Source organism: Pungitius pungitius, chromosome 15, assembly GCF_949316345.1.
Source record: "Pungitius pungitius chromosome 15, fPunPun2.1, whole genome shotgun sequence".
Taxonomy (NCBI): domain Eukaryota; kingdom Metazoa; phylum Chordata; class Actinopteri; order Perciformes; family Gasterosteidae; genus Pungitius; species Pungitius pungitius.
This window is the reverse complement of record NC_084914.1, coordinates 19225371-19246922: the sequence shown is the minus strand read 5'-3', so window position 1 is coordinate 19246922 and position 21552 is coordinate 19225371. Positions and strand designations below refer to the sequence as shown.

Here is a 21552-nt window from a genome sequence, read left to right as displayed (position 1 = left end):
ACTGAAGTGTGTGTATTAATGGTAAGGAAGGAACATGTTATGCCCTGGCTCACACGTGGCCACAGGATCTTCTTTATACATTTGCCTCTGATCTTGGCCCCATTTCGGGCCAGCATACCAAGGTCAACATTGACACAGTAGGGAGCCACAGACTGGTGTCCCTCTGCCAAAAAAAAAGGGGGCTCCGCAATTGCGTCCTCTGAGTGGCCCGAAAAGCCCCTGCAGGCCAACCACAAGAGTTCTTAGTCACTCGGACCCAGCACTAAAACAGGTTCTGGCCCATTGATGGGTGTCAGACCTGGGCCGAATCTGGCAATATAGCAACAGGCCTAAACTGGTTGAGACATGGCAAGTATTGTCGCTGTACAACTCGAAGACCACCTCATCTCCAAAGATATGTTCCAGCCATTTCAATGAGGATAATTTTATTACATTGCATGTATATAATAACATCCCTCAAAGTTGTCTTTCTCATATAAACCTACACCATAAACAAAGTATTGTAAACTGGCTTCATGAATGTTTTAAAAAGAAAAAGCCACCACTTGGGTGATGTATAAATAGGAACGGACCTCGTACTCACACTTTATTTTCTTTCTCCACCAACGTCACCACAAGTATTTGGTATTTATTTGTAGAGCTGTCCAAATTAACTAAAAAAAATCATTTTATTGCATTCATCTCATGTGTGTGATGAATGTATGAGATCAATGCAATAAAATGTTTTAATCCCCATTACAAGGGTCATCTTTGTTTACTTCATCGTTTACTTCTGGTTTGCCAGAAGTAAACAATGAAAACAAAACCGCCGCTAACTTCAGTCAGTTACCTTTGATCAGAGTCCAAGGTGGTAGTTGAAAAGAGATCTTGAGCGACAACCTAAAAATGGGTCATCCAGCCCGACAATGCTCCAAAACATACGGCCAAAGAAAAGAGTGGCTCAAGACGAAACACAGTAAGGTCATGGAGTGGCCTAAATAGTCTCCAGACCGTAATGTCATCTGTGGAGGAAGCTGAAGCTTCATTTACTTATTTCCAAAATTGAAATGCTAATCAATGTACAGTATGATTTGATTTTATGCAAAATAAATGATGTGTGTGTATCTCTATGTGTCTCTCACAAAACCCCCACAATTGTAATAATAGACCATTAATTTCTTTGTCTGTGTGAAATGGTAAAAAATCAGAGAGGGATCAAATAATTATTTCTGTAAAAGGAGTACGGACCTCCTCCCACTGCTCCAGTGGTGGAAGCCGGGGGTGATATGTCCTGGTCCGTTAGGGCTCGGTATCGAATGGATCCGGTGCAGCTTACGGTACTTCCTCCATCCTCGGACCGAGGGGAGTGCAGGAGACCCTGCTGTTTGGATAAGGTTATCACCTGAAATAGGAGAACAGTGTATGTGAGCTGTGTGTCTTGCAGCTGTGATACATAGTAATTAACAACTAACCTTCTTCTGGTAGAGATGTGCTACTGCTATAACTAAGAACATTTTAACAAAATGCAACAACTGCGGCTATCTATACATTTTTTTGTAAAGGCCACTGTAGGATATTAAAAAATAAATTGACAACCAGGTTAATAAATTAACTATAAATAAAATGCATTTAGGGTACACCAAAATACAACCATGATTCTGGAGATACGTATTCAATAAAGTAATGGGAATGTTATAAAACCACTGTAATTTTGAAACCGTAATCAAATAGAATAATACCAATGTACAGTTATGATTGTATTCAATATAATGTAATCGACCAAAATTCATTCATGTAATACTTGATAGCACCACAACTGATATTGACTGAGAGGCCTTCGAAAGCCGAGCTACATTGAACTCACCAGGAGACCACTCCCAGGGGCCACTAACTTTGACACCTTCACTGATCTGTATAAATACTTATAGGCAGACATTGTTCTCGAGTTTGCTGGTTGAGACGTATGGTCTAGGGGTGAAACAGTATGGTCTAGGGGTGGTTAAAGTACTGTCCTGTGGCCTGTTGGTTGCGGAGACCAGCGGCTCCTCAGTTGAGATGTTCTTTTTAGCACACCTTTTTAACACCTTTTCCTTTATTAAATACTTTTGATTTTAACTGTTCATTCAAAGATGTCTCCATAACATAACACCACACATTCCCATTCCTAGATGCATGCTTTATTCTTGGGTTTCTATGAGACATGTTCACACATGTTTTGTGCTGACTGATTCCAGTTAGAATATAGCATAATTATGTCAACAGCATGAACAGCTGATCAGTCACATGAAATTGATGTACTTCAGAAATATTTGGGCAAAGGTGCTTCAATAACCCTTTAAAAGCAACAAATACCTTTTTGTTGAAAGCAAAAAGCATCTTAAGCAAAGGTACAAGTATTTTACTGAATCGAGAGACACATATACACTGTTTGCAGCTTATGCTTATTTTTCCTTTCAGATAGTTTTAGGTCACTAGGCCTGCCACTGAGTAACAATTATATTTAAACAGGTGGCAAGGAGAGGATATGTGTGTTAAACCATGCAGGATTAGAGGTTCCACAAAGGTCTGTGTTGGGTCCTCTCACTGTCTTCCTTGAGCCTAAACTGGGAAATCTTGGTTTAATTAATCACTTGTATTGCTTCTCCTACCACTGCTTTCCTGAAAATCCTCAAATGTTCTTGTCATATGCGACTTGTGACACTAACTGCTTACCTGGAAGAAATCTTCAGCGGATGCCTTAAAAGTGGAAGCCAAAACATCCCCTTGAAGCTCAACATGGAGAATATTGTGTTTTTTCAGGGGAGAGGATGCCCTGGCTAAGACCTGTTCATGTTTACCTTGATATTCCCATTAACATGCTCTTAGGAATATAATGTTTGAACTACATTAACTCACTTCATTTGTTTGAAACATTGTCGCTTTGGATAAAAGTCCGTTCTAAATGTATGTCATGCAATCAAATATATACTTGACTTGCTGTTAGAATCACAAAACAGATAGCATAGGAAAAGTTAAAGTGAATAATGCAGATAAATAATGATTAACCTGCATAAGACGAGGCTGTCCTCCAGCACTGAGCGGCCGGCAGGGGATTGTGGTCTTCTCAGCCACTCTTAGCCACTTTTCCCTGACTGACCCGCCCCCATCCATAATACTGTCCTCTGATTCACTTTCCTGATCCCTGCTGGTGAGATTTTCCTCCTCAGGAATGTGAACCAGCTGTGAGGATCCGGGTCGGGATTGGATAGATACTCTGGCCCCACCAGTCAATCCGGTGCTGCCATTATGGGTCAGGTGGTTATGATTGGCCATAGGAACAGAGCTTGCTGCTAGTTTCATGTACTGAGCTGGAATGTGGGCCCCAGCACGCAGCTCTGTTTCCTGAAAAGCAATAAGTGAAGGCAGGTGTATTCCACCTCGGTGGTCCTCCAGGCCCATGGCTGAAGGTTCGGAGGAGCAGCGCAGTTCCATGTTCCTCTGAGGAGATGAGGAGGAGGCTGGTCTTATTCCATCCATCACCTGCAGGGATAGCTTTCTGTTGTCGTTTTTATTTTTCCATTGGCTGAGCAGCTGTTTGGATCGGGTTGAGTCCATTGATGTGTGGATGGATGCGTGACGGCGTGGAATGCGGCCCTCTTCCAATGAGGAGCCTCCGTGAGACCTGAAATTATGGGAAAATAAACTTTTTGAACTATGGCAGAAATAATGTAGCAATTTTTTATTTCTTTTCTCAAATAAATCTTAGTAAAAATTACTTTATTCCATAAATATACTTCTCCACTAGAATTACCACCTTGTGGTTATATACCTTCGCCGACCGGCCATCTGTCCAAAATGCCATAACTTGATCTATTTATCCTATTAGACATTTGACCAACATCAGTTTTCTTGATTACATTTATGTGCCAGATTCCATGGAGGCTTCACGAGGATGAATTTAAAGATGTATTCTTTTTTGTGCAATGCCATGTATGCACCCCCCAGCATGACAATTTTCTTGAATGTCCAACATACTTAGCAAATAAATGTTTTTGATTCTTAATGTTTCTGATTCTGATGTGAGGGCAGAGTGTCCTTGATGACATCTGACCATCACATACTAATGCTAACAGTTCACCCTTACGTTAAAGTTGACATCCATGCCAAGCAATGCCCTCTAGGATTTGCTGAGATATCACATCCACCAGAATGATATGGGTGGACACCAGTATGGACAAATGTAAAGTGGCTCAGCCCGAAACTATAATGCCTTCAGCCTGGCTGTAAGTGGTGTTGAGGCACGTTTAAAAAAACCTTTTTTAAATGTATTATTAGGGACGGGCATGGATGAGCACTTTTTTTTTTATTCCTTTGCTTGCTGGCTCTGAATCCAAATACAGACCAACCATTCAGAGCAGAAAAACCCCTGTGTCCAGAATTTAAATGAAAGGCGCATGCAGCGCCCCCTTGCCTGACATGCAGCCCACTGAAAACGGGTCCCAGTTGAGAACCACTTCTCCAGGAGGATGCCAGAAATCCAGCCATGCTCCACGGAGTGCTGTGTGAATTCTATAATATTTATAATCCCTTTCCTGCTGCCTCAATGTTTCTACCATGGACAAAGATGACAATCGAACAGTCCAATTACTTCTAGTTATCAAATAGCAAAAAAATTATGGAGCCAAATCCAAGTTCTGATCATTTAAAAAACATTGAAAAATACAATGTTTTCAAAATAAAAATGAGTGGACGAAAAGTAAAAATATTTTGAATGTAGTTTTCACTTTAAAAAAAATTGGAATAAAATATTTCTTTTCATTCTTCATATATATATTTTTGATTTGCTGAATTTGCCTTTTTGGTTGCAGATTTTATTTTTCAAAGTCAAATCTTATGTCTTCATGTTTACTTTTCATCATTTTAAGACATTTGTTCTGATTCTTGAGTTATCAAACATCTACCTTGGCAGTGTGCTGCTGCTGAAGGTCATCATGTTGTCATGGTTACCCAGGGGGCTAGATGGGGTTATCACCTCCACCTCAGCGCTGGCTCGCGTCAGATTGGACAGGGATGGCTCTCGGTAGGAGGCGCTTCGTGTCAATTTGGGTTCTGGTTGGTTGGGGGACAATGTATGGGAGGAGGTCCTTGTGATGATGGGCTCTGGTTGGCTGGGAGCAAGGGTGTGGTGACCTGTTAATGGATAAACAGGAGAAGTCAATCTGCTAATTTAACTGGATGTTAAATAAGTTTCCCTTGAAAAGAGGATGATTAGAGTGTACAAAACGCTTTCCCGTTTCTTGTAGACCATTTCAAGAATATTCTGCTTCACCCAGAAGTTATTATGTTTCTGCATTAGGGGTAACCTTTGTAGTGAATCACATAATTTGATTTGCTTTTTAGGAAGCACAGGATCCACCAGTTTTAGCATGTTAGCACATCCAGGCTTTGCCAGTTAAACCCGATTGGGCAACAGATGTTTGCCACTCCAAATCCTGAATTGTTTCCTGGGTGTAAGCTTTGTCCTCGGCGAAGCACGTAAATACCTGCCTTAGGTCCTTTGCAACTCCTCCAATAATGAAGGGATAAGGACTCCCTGGACAACTTTTGTAAGCAAAAAGTGACACCGTGCAGGCATGGTTTTACCTTGGTGGCTGTTGATAATCGCAGATTGACTGACATTGGGCAAGGATGTAAGGGGGGGCTCTCTCGGGGAGGAGGTCGATGCACGACTTCTGGACCGATCCTCGCTGGGCTGGAAATTTCCAACTGCATAGACGCCCTGCATGCAAACACACACACACACACATAGTAAAACACAGGAGAATCAAGCAAATACATCAAATCCAGTTTCATGTAGCAGCCATGTCTGCTCCACAGTCCTGAACCAAAACCTTAACTAAAGCCACAGGGAAACCGTAAGTTAGTGTCCGGATCTTCAGAGATGTGACTTATTTTAGATTTTAGTTTCTTGAGGATTTAAATAAAATCCTGTAAATCCCTGGATGACATTGAATTTTGATGAGGGAAAGTTTTATTGGTATTTTACCAAACTTAAGCTTGTCGCCTGTAGCTTGTGCTGTTTTTGATATGTTTTCTAAGGGCTTTTTATCAGTAAAGCTTAGAATCCTGTGAACAAATCTTTTTGTTGTTGTGCGATTCCTCTGCATCTGAATATGTAACAGTTTCCAAACCAGTTTTTAGCTATTGGTAAAACTATTGATAAAATTATTGTGTAATATTTATACAAGTAAACTCCTTACTTTTCCAAATACTTTTTTAATTAAAGTTAAAATGTTCTTAACCAGAGTTATAAGTCGATATAATATTTATAAGTCATGATCAATCGCAATGTGTCTCCTAGTGCATCATGTGTCATTGAAGTATTTTTTAAGGTTTTACAGGGAAACAAAAAGAGGGATTTTGATAAAATAAATATTTAGCATGTAACAAGAGATTGTCACAGGTTTAGAACTTGGAAAGTGTTGTTTACGATTCAATTTGTTCTACTAGGGGAGGGATGTAATTACAGAATTATGATCAAAACTACATGTAATTTAAATACAAAACAATTTAATATTTGTAAAATTAGGAAACAGCAAGTTTTAATAGCCAATAATAGCCATAGTTTTAAATAGCCAATATCCATATTGACTACACTCTATTTTGAGGTTTTGTATTTCCCAAGCTGATAAAAAACACATTTATTCATGGTCTCAAAAATGATGCCAATGTTTCTTTCAGCAGGAGAAGGCAGCTGAGCAGAGAAATGTTGGTGTGTGTGCTTGTGTGCTGTTTGAGTATATGCTGAACATGTTTTATCCAAGTGTGTGTGGGCTGGAAGGTGAAGCCTGTGGGAGGTGGGGGAGGTATCAAATATACTGTACAAATACCGACCAGTTTCTACACAAGCGCTGAACAACCATGTCTACTTTTAGCTCATAAAACCAGAGGTGGAAAGGGTAACAAAATGTTGTACTCAAGTAAAAGTACTGTTACTTAAGTCAAATTTTACTGAAGTACAAGTAAAGTTACCAGTCTAAAAATTTACTCAAGTAAAAGTACCTCATTAAAAATGTACTCAGAGTAAAAGTTACTGAGTTACTTTTTTAACAGCTGGGTGGGGTGCGGGATTCTAGTGTGGTTAAAAAAAGACAAGGGAAAATAAATCTCAATCTAGTTGTTTTTAATTGAAGGAAGACCTTAACAATTTAAGGTGTAATAGCAAAAATAATAAAAATTTAAATTAACCCTTTAAATTAAAGAGAAGATTTTAGTGCAGATCATCCAATAAAACATTTTAAACATTACTACAACCACTAAATATGGCATGAACTGTGGATTCAGTAAAGCATGGGTGTCAAACTCATTTCATGTTCGGGCCAGATACTGCCGACTTGGACTGAACGCACTGAGGATCGGCGCGAATGGCTGACGGGGGGGTGGCGTCGCTGATGGGGGGGGGCGCTGGCGGTCCGACCGACGGTTCGCTGACGTCGGGACGTATGCACTCCAGTGGTGGACCGTTTACTCTGATCTCCTTAAACTGTCTCTGCTCACTGAAGCAAAACGTGGACAATAAATATCAGAGCCAAGAGCAGCGAGTGTAGTCACCTGCTGCTGCTAACACATCCCGTCAGACCAGGATTATTCATTTATATCCGTTAATCAACTTTTCTCCTCTTGTTACCCTGGTAACCGCTGTCATTACAGACGTCGATTCTTACTGTGAAAATCAACGTACTTCCGGTTTAGCGGCTACGCTTCGTATTCTCATTGGATTTCAGCTGGGTTTGAGTCTGTTTTGTCCGTCTCCATCATTCTTGTTTACCGCCTTCGTTCTCATCACTCAATCAGTGCAGTGACCTTAGTTTCCTGGGCGCGATTTTTTTTTCCTTTGCACTTTTTTTTCTTTGCATTTTTTTTACTCAGTAACGGATATGATTTCAAATGTAGCGAAGTACAATACTTCAAACAAAAAATACTTAAGTAAAAGTAAAATTACAGATTTAAAAAAATACTTTAGAAAGTAGAAGTACACAAAAAACTACTCAATTACAGTAACATGAGTAAATGTAATCGTTACTTTCCACCTCTGCATAAAACTACAATAATGCAATTAATCAATGGTAATATATGGCATCTCCAATAAAATGCCTCTCAAACACAAGGCCTCTTTCAAATGCAAACTAGCACAAAAATGAGCCAATATTAAATCATGAATGAAATGTGCGTCTATTAACCTTTTTCACACCTACATTTCCATTTTAAAATGCCATTCTTTTCCAGACGCCAACCCAACTTTTCTGTATACTTTCAAACTATATCTGACTTTGTGACCCTGGATGTGAAGGATGCTCTGACGAGACCACTGCGGTTTTGCCATTGCGTATAGTTTAAACATGTTAGAGAAGTTTGCATACAGTTTTTATTCCCCTCTGGATTTCTCAGTCAACTCGTCTTGTAAATCAAGACGAGTTGAAAGTGTTCAGTCCACACACATACGGAGAGTTGGACAATGTGTCAACGTCACAAATTTTTGTTCCGCACTGCCGCATACAGTAATTAACATATTAACACTGTAAAATAATTGTCATATACATATAATATAAACATTTGTATTGACCTTCGGGTCAGTTGATTGATATGCTTCTGATCATATTTAATGTCTCTGTCCTTTTCTCTAAAAACAAACTCAGAAAATTGTTTGCATAATATTGGTTACGGTCATGGTGGCTGCAAATAAAAAACATAACATCTCTACTTGATCTGATTTGCGATGTAGCATATTTCAAGAGGTTGGTAATGATAAGTGACTTAATAGTTTTGTTCATTACTGAGGTTCTACAGCTCGGTGGCTGGTGACCACTGAACGGGTTTAAATCGGCTATCAGTTAAAAATATATTTGAAAACGATTAGACAATATTAAAGCAGAAAGATTGTTTATGCTACAAGGTCCTTAAAAAACTTTCGTCCATATATCATAATGGTGTGACTGGTTAAAGCTGTTACCAGATAAACAGCAATGGCAGATCCCAGTAACCATCCACAGTAGACGTCCACAGGATGGTTTCTGAACTGGATGATCCTCGTCAGCCCAGCGAGGATGGCCAACATGACGAAAGAGAACACCAGGAGGGGCTTCAGTAGCTTGGCAGAGTCTGTCAGCACTGTGTTGAAGTACATCTGAAAAACAGATATTTCCCACCAGGGATTCATCATCTCCAAAATGTTGATGCAAACACAGTTGTCCCAAAGATGTGTCCAATTTAAGGATTTGATTAAATAAAACATTTGTAAACTACCCAATCTGGGGCTAGATTTTGTGTGACATCTTTAGCTACAAGTCTCTGCATATATATACATATATATGAATATATATGAACCACTTACCGAGATGTAGACAGCAGCAAAGGCAGCTAGAGTTGCATGCTGTGAAGGAAAAGACTTCCTATAAAGAACAAAAGAAAGTCAGTGATTTGTCTACAAAATGATCATAACACATTACATACTGTATCTCCATTAATGTATGTAGTCAGGCTACAGCAACAGTAACCTGCAGCGATTCAAGAACCTATTGATACTTGAGAATTGCAATTTTTTGTTGTGCGATGCAGTATTGATTTTGAACTAATATTTCACATGCATGAATTGGTGACACATGAGGACTGAGTGTAGTAAACGCAGAAAGATCCAACTGTTGGGATTGCTTAAAAATAATATTTATTAAATAACAAAACATTTTGTCTTACAGAACATATTACAGAACATATATTATATATTACATAAATGGAGTCATAACCGTATCATGTATTTATGTGTTTCATTCTTCTTATCTACATATGCACCACATTATCACAACTAAAATCTTATTGAGAGAGGCTGTTGAACCCGATGAAATGTTTGCATGAACACATTACCGTATGGAGATTTAATAAAAATGTGATTTTTGATAATTTCCCAGATATTTTGAGGTGAACAGCTCTCAGAGAGAAAACATTCTGCCCACATTTTGGTGAAACTTTTCACTAATGAGATTTTAGAAAGCTCTGCGTGGGCCTGAGCTAGCTTATGCCATGATATTAATCTGAACATGTCACAATAAAACGTAATTTAGTATCTGGTAGTACAAGCAAAAAGGGGGGATAAAACTGCCCAGTGCTACTAGATGCACAAACTCAGCCGTAGCATCACAGGATTGCTTAAGGACTCAAAATACAGATAGCACAAAAATGAAGACTTTATTATTAAAGGCAAATGGGGACCAATATTCCAAACAACCAAAAAACTTTAACACACCAACATCGACAAAGACTATGAACCGACCAAAAGAACAAGGGTCCCACATGGTTTAAATACACAGGGGAGGTGCAGGTGACACAGGAGGAAACCAACACACTCACGCTCATGTTCATGTTCTAGCATATGACCTTGGCAGTGTTGATGGACAGTGTCCTACTATTTAGCCCTTTTTGGAATACGTATCCTGAAAGCAGTAACCATGACAACGGAGAAAACAAGTCTTTCAGCTAGAAGAAGATTATAGCCTGTTCATGTCTGAGTGTGCTAAAACTAAACATTAAAAACTCAGCCACACTCATCCTCTGACCCACTCACTAGATCACTCCCTCCCACAGGAAATCGCTTGGTAAAACAGGCTTACCTCCCAGCATTGATGAGCCCGACATCTTGTCCAGAGCAGATGTCCTCCAGAATAAAAGCTTCATCACAGGTGGAAACGTTAATGTGGGTCAAGTTGGGTTTGCACACATCTAACCAATAGGGTGTGTGCTGACCAGTGGACAGCTGGAGAATATTGGTTATCAGTGCTGTCACACACAAGCCAAAAATATGGACACCTAAAAAGAAAGAACATTTCAATGTTACTGTTCAAGCTGTTGACTGTTTTCATATGTTTATTTCTGTTTCTTTAGTTCAGTTGCTGCGAGCATGCATGTAATCAGGATGTATAAATCATGTGTTCTCCCACCTATGAAGCGTACAGCCCTGCGGATGTAGGAGTTGAAATTACAGCCTGCAGCGTTGATATTGGCCTCCGTCTGTGTGGCTGATGACCTCCTGGATAGATAGCAGTACAGAATGGCCTCTCCTACAAGAATCTACACAAAGACACAAGTAAGAGATTGTTGGAAGTACAGATGTTATATCACCAAATACATAGAATAATACTGGGTCATTTGAAGTTGAACTAGAACAAAGGAGAACTAGATGTGCTGGCTCTCTGATATTAATAGTGTGTTAAGATTGCCTGAGCTTTCATAAGATTTTTGATTTCTTATAAACCACCTTAATACGGCTTCAGTCATTTAAAAAGAGTAGCCATTTTCTTAGCTAAGCATTTTTACATGTGTGAATGTACAGCGGCCCTCATAAGCCTCTGCCAAATGAATGGCACATTACAATCGTTATGCTAAAACTAACTACTGGTAAACAAGGTATCAATGTTCTGAATAGCGTCAGTCACTAATTGAATTTGGAAAACTGTTTTTTGTATCAATGTGAGGAACTTTCACATCTCTTCATTATTGGACACAGATCTGATGTTTTCATCTGCTGCTATTTTTGTCTTTTCAGTGGACCAGTAGGCTTGAGCACTACACAGTGGAAAGGATCACAGCGTTTCCACTGTTATGTTTCCACTAACGGTGGCTTCATGGCCCTATTGTGCTGAAAAAATAACGAGCAACAATAGTGCTGCTATGCACTGCTGTGAATTTATATTAAAAGGATCACTGATGAATTTTGCAGAAAAAAAGTAGCTTATTGCATGTGTTGTTGGATGATCAACCTGACATTGTGGTTTGGAAATAATTTGAGGTAATGTATCAACAGAGTCTCCATTGCTAGTAGTTATAACTGAAATGTTCATATCAATCATTTTGGCCGTCTTAATGGAAACCTACAAAAATTAAAGTTATAAATTATAATAAATTCCTTTAATTAATTCAAACAAAATATTGTCATTAGTGTTTTTTAGATTTATTATAAGTTTTAGTAAAAACATGTCAAAAAACAATTCATTATTCAAATTACCACCAAAGCCTTAAACACATAAAACACACTATGCTAGCATTTTGACCATTTATTGCAACAAGTGAACTGTGAACTGATGTGACCTATGTGGACTGCGGCGGGACGCCATGCTAGAGACTACATATAAGGCTCACGTAATGAACTGCCCTGTCAATCAGCGTTTAGTCCCGCCCTAAAGCATCCCCTGCTTTATGGTCTGTGTGACTCTAAATGGACCATAATCTACTAAAAGAACATCATGCTGTATTGAATTGGCTTAAAACTAGCGATACCATACATGCATGGTTACAATGTACTAGTCAACTTCTCACATTCTCAAGTTTTCACAGTCTCTACAGAGTTCTGTTTGCAACCAGGAGAGTCGCCCCCTGATGGCCAGTATGGAGAATGCAAGTTTAAGACCCCTTAGTGATCCGGTGTTTGACTGTGCCGTTAACGAACTAACTAACTGCTGATACAATAATGGCATGTGTCTCCAGATATAATATTTTGTGATACTTGTAGAAAAGCAGCAGTCTACTTAAATGTATACTCACAGAGGCTGTTTGCTACATGTAACTAACGAAGAGACTGATTACTTACTGTAGCAGTGGGAGCGGCGAAGGCCAAGCTGAAGAGCAGAGGCAGAGTGCAGACCTCCTGTCTGGGCAGGATGTAGGGCAGAGACAGGCTGCGGTCATTGCAACTGTACCCAGAATGCACCGGCTGGAATATGTCCGTCAGCTCCAGGAAATAAAGACTGACCACAGAGGACGCCAGGATAGGGAGCTGCAGTGAAAGAGCAACAACACAAAAAAGTGAGCAAATAGTTCTGAATTTTTTTTGGTTTATTCTATTATTTCAGCATCAACTTCCACGCAATGTTGTTAAACACAATACACTCTCATATCAGAGGCTTAACAACTCGGATTACATCAACAGAGAAAGTACTGTTATCCTTTTTTACACTGTGATCATCTATTCATCTCTTTGCAACACAATTGAAAAGCTCAATGCTATGATTCATTTCTATAACCAACGTAGGCTATATAGTGTTAGGAACAGATGGTCTAATGGTGCTGTCCTTGTGTTTCTCTTTTCTAGTCTTCTGACCACTCAAAGCACTTTAACATTATTCACTCATTGATGCCCTGATGACAGGATACCACACACAGGGCCACCTGCCCATCGCCACCAAACACGCACACCAATCAATCTTATAAAAATGTACTTGTAAGTTAAGCTGAATGACACAGCCTGACAAAGCCTCAGATACAATATTATGTAGTATAATATAGCCTTGTTTCTTTTATTTTAAGATGATTGTATTGTTTAATGATTTATTGTGTATGTTTAAGGATGGAACCTGTGCTGTGTAACTATCACTGAGTTACTATCAGAGGTGTGGACTCGAGTCATGTGACTTGGACTCGAGTCAGACTCGAGTCATGAATTTGATGACTTGAGACTCGACTCGACAAAACGTACAAAGACTTGCAACTCGACTTGGACTTGAACACCGATGACTCGTGACTTGACTTGGACTCGAGCCTTTTGACTCGAGAAGACTTGCTACTTCCCATCTGTCTGTGATTTAGTTTCATACTTGCTAATAACCAAACATGCTCCTATCTGTGCACACTTTCCAAGGAATATTTATTAAGGCACAGGAGTTGAGTTCAATAGATATTTTTTATAATTAGCTCAAGACAAGGTGCTTTGTAATAAATAGTACCGGTAAATAATGATAATAATAATAATGGCTACCTACTCTATTGTTTTTGTCAGGGTTAAAAAAAGACATGGCAAGGAATTCCATGAACCATCCATCCGTCATTGTGTGTCTACCCAACAGGGGCCACCAATCAGTGGACCCCGTAAAGGAGCCAGTAGATCAAGTAAGTAGATAGGGTGAGCAGCAGTATCATATAAACCTTTACGGCCATTCTTTGGTCTTTGTTCAATGGAAAAGTACTGAGATAACTGATCCTGGTGCAGAATTTACAAAAATCTCCTTAGGAGTGGCCGATGTTTGTTAAAACAGTTACCTCTCTGTGTCGTCACACATACTTGAATAGGTCCAGAAGTGCCAGCAACTCATGGACGACACTTACGCATTACTTGAAACCTGACAGATGGATAATTCAGTGCTATGAAGAGATGGCCGTCCTTTGATCTGGGGCTGTCGATGTGTCCTTAGCCTCAGTGTATGAGTAGGTGAATAACATGTAGCATTATGGCATGTAGTTTTCAAGTGTAAGACGTAGAAGAGTGGTCAAAGGACTACAAAAGTGATTCTGGTGTGATAAGGTATATTTTAAATCTGGGGTTAGAAAAGGTATGGTGATACAGATAGTACAGATTTTTTGTAATGTGTGACACACACTCTAAAGACTAATATTAATGAGTTCCTGACCAGGAATACTTTATTTATTCCAGGTCAGAAATAAAGGACCAACGACAGGCCGACAGAAAAGCATTCATTAATACAGCAGACGCCACTGCTGATATCAGGTGGAATATCTATGATGTTTGTACATAAACATCTGTGATGGAATCCAGCTTTCTATCAGTATGTCTACCGCTGTTTACAGTTTTTTGGATCGCTTACACACTAAAATTAAAAGTAGTACACTATTAGCAAAACATTACACTCAAGATGCAAAACATCAGCCCATATTTGCACAATTATAAGCACATTGTCAACCTCACACCTGTTGCAAAACTCTACACACAGTGATTTGCAAAACACTAAACACACTTAACATACATTAAACACAAAAATCTATCATGAAGTCATGTCCTTGCAATACCAAAGCACTGACTGTCAAATGACCACACCGTCCAACCAATTGCTTCAATACAGTCATCAGGTGTGCAAACACCTGTTTGCTTAATTGTAGACACACCAATCAGGTGTATAAGCACAATAAAAAGCAGCAGGTGAGTTCATCGGTCTTCAAGCACAATGGAAACAGTAAGACGAGGACAAGGACAAGAAGAACGACCAGGAAGAGGACGAAGACGAGTAGGACGACCAGGAAGAGGAGGAAGAGGAGGAAGAGGAGGAAGAGGAAGACAAGCATGTGCTCAAAGAGGACCGAATCTGACAAATGAGATCCGCGCAACACTGGTTGACCACGTTGTCAACCACGGCCTGACGCTGAGGCCAACAATGCTATAACACTCAAGCAGCTCCAAGCTAACATTGTCAATGACCACGGCATTTTCGAGGTATGTATTCACTTTAGCAGTGTGATCTTGCATACTGTCTCATAATCTTTTACTGTAATATGTCTACTAGATCTACACTGAACTACACCATTTTGCCTGACACTGTTTTTCAGAGAGTTTTACAAATGGATGGAGAGGAGATCCAGCATGAGTTCATTTATGTAGATGAGGCTGGGTTCAACCTGACGAGAACACGAAGGAGGGGAAGAAACATCATTGGCCACAGGGCTATAGTCAATGTCCCAGGGCAACGTGGGGGTAATATAACACTCTGTGTAGCCACTACACAGAATGGGGTCCTCCACCGCCGTGCCCATATGGGCCCTTACAACACAGCACTCATTCTTACATTCTTGGACCAATTGCACAACATAACTGCATTAAATCAAATCGATCGTATGCAATACATTGTTGTCTGGGACAATGTGTCTTTCCACCGCTCTGCTCTGGTTCAGAACTGGTTTCAGCAACATCCACAGTTCACAGTCCTATATCTTCCACCATACTCTCCATTCCTCAACCCTATAGAAGAATTTTTCTCTGCATGGCGGTGGAAGGTATATGATCTCCGTCTCCAGGCTGACGTACCCCTCATCCAAGCCATAGAGGAGACCTGTGACCAGATGGAGGTAGCAGCAATGCAAGGATGGATTCGTCATTCAAGACGTTTCTTTCCAAGGTGTCTTGCTAATGACAACATTGCTTGCAATGTTGATGAAATTCTCTGGCCAGATCCAGCTAGGCGAAGAGACAATATCTAGTTTTTTTAATATATTTTTTTTCATTTACAATACGTAAAGTGACGCTTGGTTACAGTATTATGGATCTCCATGTCAACATTTTGGGCGTGTTGAGAAATAAATGAGTATCTTCAATCAGCAACATTTGTCTAGTGTAGTGTTTGGTGAATTTACATTATATTTGTACTTTGTTGATGTAGTAGCCTACTCTAATCATAGGAAAGTAGAAGTGCTAAAAGTGTTTTAGGTTTATCACAGTACAGTGTAACTCGTGCAAACAGAGTATAGTAATGTTAAACATGTGTGCTTCATATGGTAACAAAGTGTATTTTTTAAAAAGAAGTATATAGTTTTTAGAAGTGTGTTTAATTTTGCAAAGGATCTTTAGTGTTTTGCTAATTGGGTGTGTGGTTGTGCTAATTGTGTGTAGTGTTTTGAAAACACGGGCCCTGTTTTGAAAATTGTGCTTTAGCAATCCAAAAAAACTGTATCATATGGAGCATCATTTATTAAACCACTTCAAACAGATATGTCAGTAAACTCTCAGCCCATAAGAGATCAGCAGATAAATCAAAGAGTTAAAGTTTTATGTTATTATTTAAAGCAAACATTTTGCCAAAAAGTGAACATAATTAAATAGAGAATTAAGCAATTTCTGAGTCATTTTTGACAACTATTTTTGAGCAAATACACTCAGAAGTCAGCGCTATAGGTTTGCATGGCTGTAAGATCGGCGAATCGGAAGCCAAGCACCACCTTTGTTGCCTTGGCCATCCACCACATACAACCATAATGAGAGTCTCATTTGCTGAATGTCACGGTTTGGGTTGTTGTCTTGTTTTATTTTGTACTTCAATGTCTCTTGTGTCCCTGGGTAACTTCACTTCCTGCCTTGTCCTGTCTTCCCCTGTGATTGTCTGCCGTGCCTGATCGTTTCCACCTGTGTCCAATCACCTGCACCTCCCTTGTGTATTTAAGCCCTGTGAGTCTCTTGTCTTGTGTGGCGTCATTACATGTTGACCGTTCATGTCACGTATGTTGTTGTCTCAAGTCCAGGTCCTTGTTTGTGCTTTGTCGGTTTTGTTTTTGCCTCCTTCCTGTCTTTTTGGTTGGAGTGATTTTGATTTTTTTTTGTTTGTTTTTACTATAAAAGTCCTTTTATTTTTGCATACTCTGCGTCTGAGTCCTCCCTCCTTGCCCTCGCACCCCGCGTTCTGACACTGAACTTCAATCATACATGTCATACAATCATACTTCAATCGTACATCAGTATTGGTATCTCTAAATAAGGACCATCTTATATATTGATAGTATATTACTTTTGACTAAAAAGCACAATGTCTGATGATTCAGTGAAATGATTCAGTCATTATTATATCCCTTGATGTAAATGATTCAGTTAGTATATCTCTTGATGTAAATGATTCAGTTAGTATTATATCTCTTGATGTAAATGATTCAGTTAGTATTATATCCCTTGATGTAAATGATTCAGTTAGTATTATATCTCTTGATGTAAATGATTCAGTCATTATTATATCCCTTGATGTAAATGATTCAGTCAGTATTATATCCCTTGATGTAAATGATTCAGTCAGTATTATATCCCTTGATGTAAATGATTCAGTTAGTATTATATCCCTTGATGTAAATGATTCAGTTAGTATTATATCTCTTGATGTAAATGATTCAGTTAGTATTATATCTCTTGATGTAAATGATTCAGTCAGTATTATATCCCTTGATGTAAATTATTCAGTTAGTATTATATCCCTTGATGTAAATGATTCAGTCAGTATTATATCCCTTGATGTAAATGATTCAGTTAGTATTATATCCATTGATGTAAATGATTCAGTTAGTATTATATCTCTTGATGTAAATGATTCAGTTAGTATTATATCCCTTGATGTAAATGATTCAGTCAGTATTATATCCCTTGATGTAAATGATTCAGTTAGTATTATATCTCTTGATGTAAATGATTCAGTTAGTATTATATCCCTTGATGTAAATGATTCAGTTAGTATTATATCTCTTGATGTAAATGATTCAGTCAGTATTATATCCCTTGATGTAAATGATTCAGTTAGTATAATATCTATTGATGTAAATGATTCAGTCAGTATTATATCCCTTGATGTAAATGATGCAGTCAGTATTATATCCCTTGATGTAAATGATGCAGTCTGTATTGTTTCATGCATATTTGATGAAGTGAGTAAAACAATGACCCTTTTTGAGTCCCATAGGGAACAAAAGTCTTAGTACTGTGCACACAGAGGAAAGCAGGCGGGATGCAGAAGGGATGTTTTTATACTCTTAGCGTTTCTAGCCCTGAACACACAGATGTAAAAATACACCCCATTCAGGGGGCCATGTTGCCTAGCAGCCAGTTGGAGGGTAGGATGGTGTGACACTGTCTGAGATAGAAAATACAGCAGAAACCAAGCTGCTCTAGCAGGGAGAGAAAGCAGAAACGCACATACTTAAGGCGGATTCTAATCGTTTTATTTTACCAAAGCCGAGAAAATGTATAAAGAGTATAAGGTTGTGAGCTCTGCTTACAGTACAATATAATAGTACAATATTTCATAAAAAGAATCAAATCTGAAAAACTACGTGCCAACAGGCTTTGTCCTCATTAGTCATTCATCCATTATTCAGTGTGCCGAACACTTTAGATACAGGATTGCCTATAGCATGGTCAGATCGTGGTTTGATCATATCCTCGATTAAAGATTAGTTTAACTCGTGGGCAGTGGGCAGAAGGCAGGCGAAAACTCTGACTCTGTACCAATACATGAGCAAGTCTGATGCAGACACTTCTAAACCTAATTTTTCAATTGTGAACGTCACTGGATGTCTGGCAAACAAGACAAGATACCAACATGTCTTCTACGTACACTCACAAAGCCTCTTCAATAATGAGCCAACCTTTACCAATTCACACCGGAACTGGTGTGGAGACGGGATTGAACTGACCATCTGCAAACTGCCACCTTTATTTCACACTGGCCAGGAGGTGAGGAGGGCCCCACAACCTACAAGCCCCCGTTGGTGTGGTTCTTGAGCAATTGTTAGCATTTATTAAAATAAATAATAAAACTTAATGTTAAATCCATACTCACTTCAGTGACACACCTCGCTCACTCGACCAAACACTTGCTAACGTAACGAAACCTAGATAAGTTATTATATAGTAAAACGGTTCACAACTTCTACAACACGTTTAATTTTAGAAAGCCTCTTGAAAATACATTTTAAAAACATCCCTTAAACAAACTTGGCGGGAACTCTGCTTTTTGCTATTGACATTGATAGCAAAAATAATTTATATATATATATACAGTATTTGTCAGATATTTTTCTGAGCAAATATTGACCCAATTATTTGATCCCCTGCCCAAATCCTCATGTCATACAGCCTTAACCTTGCTGAATGTTTTAAGAAGCATTGTCATTCCACTATATGTTAAAGACAGCCCACAATTTTACAATTTTTTTCTAGTTTGTAGACTAATAGGCTAAGGCTTGGAGAGCAAATGCCAACAAAAAAGTTTACACTGCAAACCGAACATGAAATTAAGTTAAATGATTTAATATGTCAAACCCCATATATGTTTTCATGACAGTTGCATAGATTTCCATGTTGTATCTATGGTGGTAAGTAGACAAATCTTGCAAATTAATGTGTGAACTGATTTATGGTGATATGCAATTTTAGCATCATTTATTCACTGGATTAGATTGACATCAGAATTGATTGACACTATTCCCCCCGTAAGGCCAAATAACTCAAGTTTGTAGTCGTTTAACCACTTGCTAGCAAAAACTTTTATTTAAACATATAATATCAAAAATTGGGATATTTCATTGAGGCATCTGTAGCACAAGAAAACCTTCACATGTCTTTTGTTAACTACATACCTTATTCCAGGCATCTGACCAAAAGCCCATTCCAAAAATAGAGGACTCTGTGTCAATGGAACCGGAAGTGGTCAATGCTGACTAACTTAGTAATATAATATAGCCCAGCTTACTATGTTGATCACTTTTTAAATGATGTGTAACTGCTAGCAACTGCAAATCAAAACATAGCAATAATCAGGTTTTTAGACAAAAGGTTAATTATATTGCTTCATATCCGTGTGTCAGACAACCTCCACCGTGGCTCCTTTAACCCTGGATGTTGCTGCCTATTGCCTTCTGAGCTAAGCCATGGATGTAACAGCTCGTCACATGACAGGCCCAAAATCCCAAGATGGCGTCTCACAAGCAAGCTGGCACAGTGACCCGACTTGCCAGCACATGAGGGATGGAGCAATGTAGGATGAGTGGACGAAATGTGTTAAAACATCATATGATGCGTGAAACAGTATATTCTTTCATCAACTGCTTTGGTTAATCAACCAAAGTGTTCAGGGACACCGTGAGAATACAATATGCACTTTATTCTTTAGAATCCTCTGCAGTTGAGTGTTTTTGTTCACTCCTCAATGACTATGTGCTATACCGATACCAGGACATACCAAAGTTGTTTTAATGCAATTTGTTACTGATCAATATGTGATGTAGACTAGAGTAGACTATCTTGTTGGTATAAAGCAATATGTTTTGCAAAATATTGCAATATGTATGATATCGCAATATATCGTATCGTGACATGTGTAGAGCAATTGTGAGCTGGTTGCCAATACACAGCCCAAGATTCACTTCTGCAGCACTGTGCAAAAGAGGCTATTGAGTTGCATTACAGTAATGACCAATCGTGTTGAAGCTCCTATATTTAAGGACAAAATGCAAGGTAATCTCAACTTTTGCTGCTTTGATTCAGGCCAATTCTTTTTCCTTTTTTTGCCGGTCATTGAACTTAATGGAAATGCAATACTTAATGCTTTGTGTATTACAGCAATTGAGGTTGGCTGGTAATTCATTGAATTTAATGTAATGTACTCTCTCCATTTGTTGCAATATGACCTGCAAGCCAAATTCTCTTTTAATGCCCTCTAACCTTAAATCAACAGCTAATGATGCAAGCAGAAGAAATTCAGTAGTCAGACTCTGGAAAAATGTGATTGTCTTTTGCTGATCAACCCGAAGGAGAGCAGAGGCGCCCCTGGGTTTTCTTCTGTAATACAATGTTCAAGTATTGAGCCCATGACAGTTAGTTTAAAATGGGGCTTACACTAATAATTGAGGTCATTTAAGTGATCACAGAGCAATTGTAATGTATCTTGGAATTTTTGGAAAATATTACAAAAAATGAATGGGACTGGGTCCTTCATTGCCCAGGCCATGTCACAAACTATGCAGGGACACATTCAGTCTTAGTCATAGTCTCTAGTAGGTTATGTCAAAACAAAAGTCATCCTTAAGCCCCACAACTACTGCAGCCAACACTACTGCTACTGATCACTTTGAATGGAAAAGCTTTCAGGACAGGACGGGGGCGTAGGAAGTGAATGCAGCAGCCTGTAGGCTTTAGTCCTGGGGCGAGTAACAATGACTGAGACGGAGACAGATGAACACAACAGATGTAATGGGACGGGCATTTCATCACACTGATCATTACATTTTGTCTAAATG

At 39.0% G+C, this 21552-nt stretch overlaps 1 protein-coding gene across 2 annotated transcripts in view; it reads right to left on the bottom strand.

The window, feature by feature from the left end:
* The window catches only part of LOC119209094 (phospholipid phosphatase-related protein type 4-like), a 33747-nt gene that overhangs the window by 7201 nt on the left and 4994 nt on the right, over positions 1 to 21552 (bottom strand). For both annotated transcript variants that reach the window (XM_037458103.2, XM_037458102.2), the window contains exons 2-10: positions 12593 to 12778; positions 10947 to 11076; positions 10620 to 10815; positions 9350 to 9407; positions 8969 to 9142; positions 5602 to 5737; positions 4920 to 5148; positions 3025 to 3640; positions 1228 to 1381 (exon numbers count right to left, since the gene is read on the bottom strand). In XM_037458103.2, the coding sequence (XP_037314000.2) occupies positions 1228 to 1381; positions 3025 to 3640; positions 4920 to 5148; positions 5602 to 5737; positions 8969 to 9142; positions 9350 to 9407; positions 10620 to 10815; positions 10947 to 11076; positions 12593 to 12778 (1879 nt within the window). The remainder of the gene's footprint in view (positions 1 to 1227; positions 1382 to 3024; positions 3641 to 4919; positions 5149 to 5601; positions 5738 to 8968; positions 9143 to 9349; positions 9408 to 10619; positions 10816 to 10946; positions 11077 to 12592; positions 12779 to 21552) is intronic.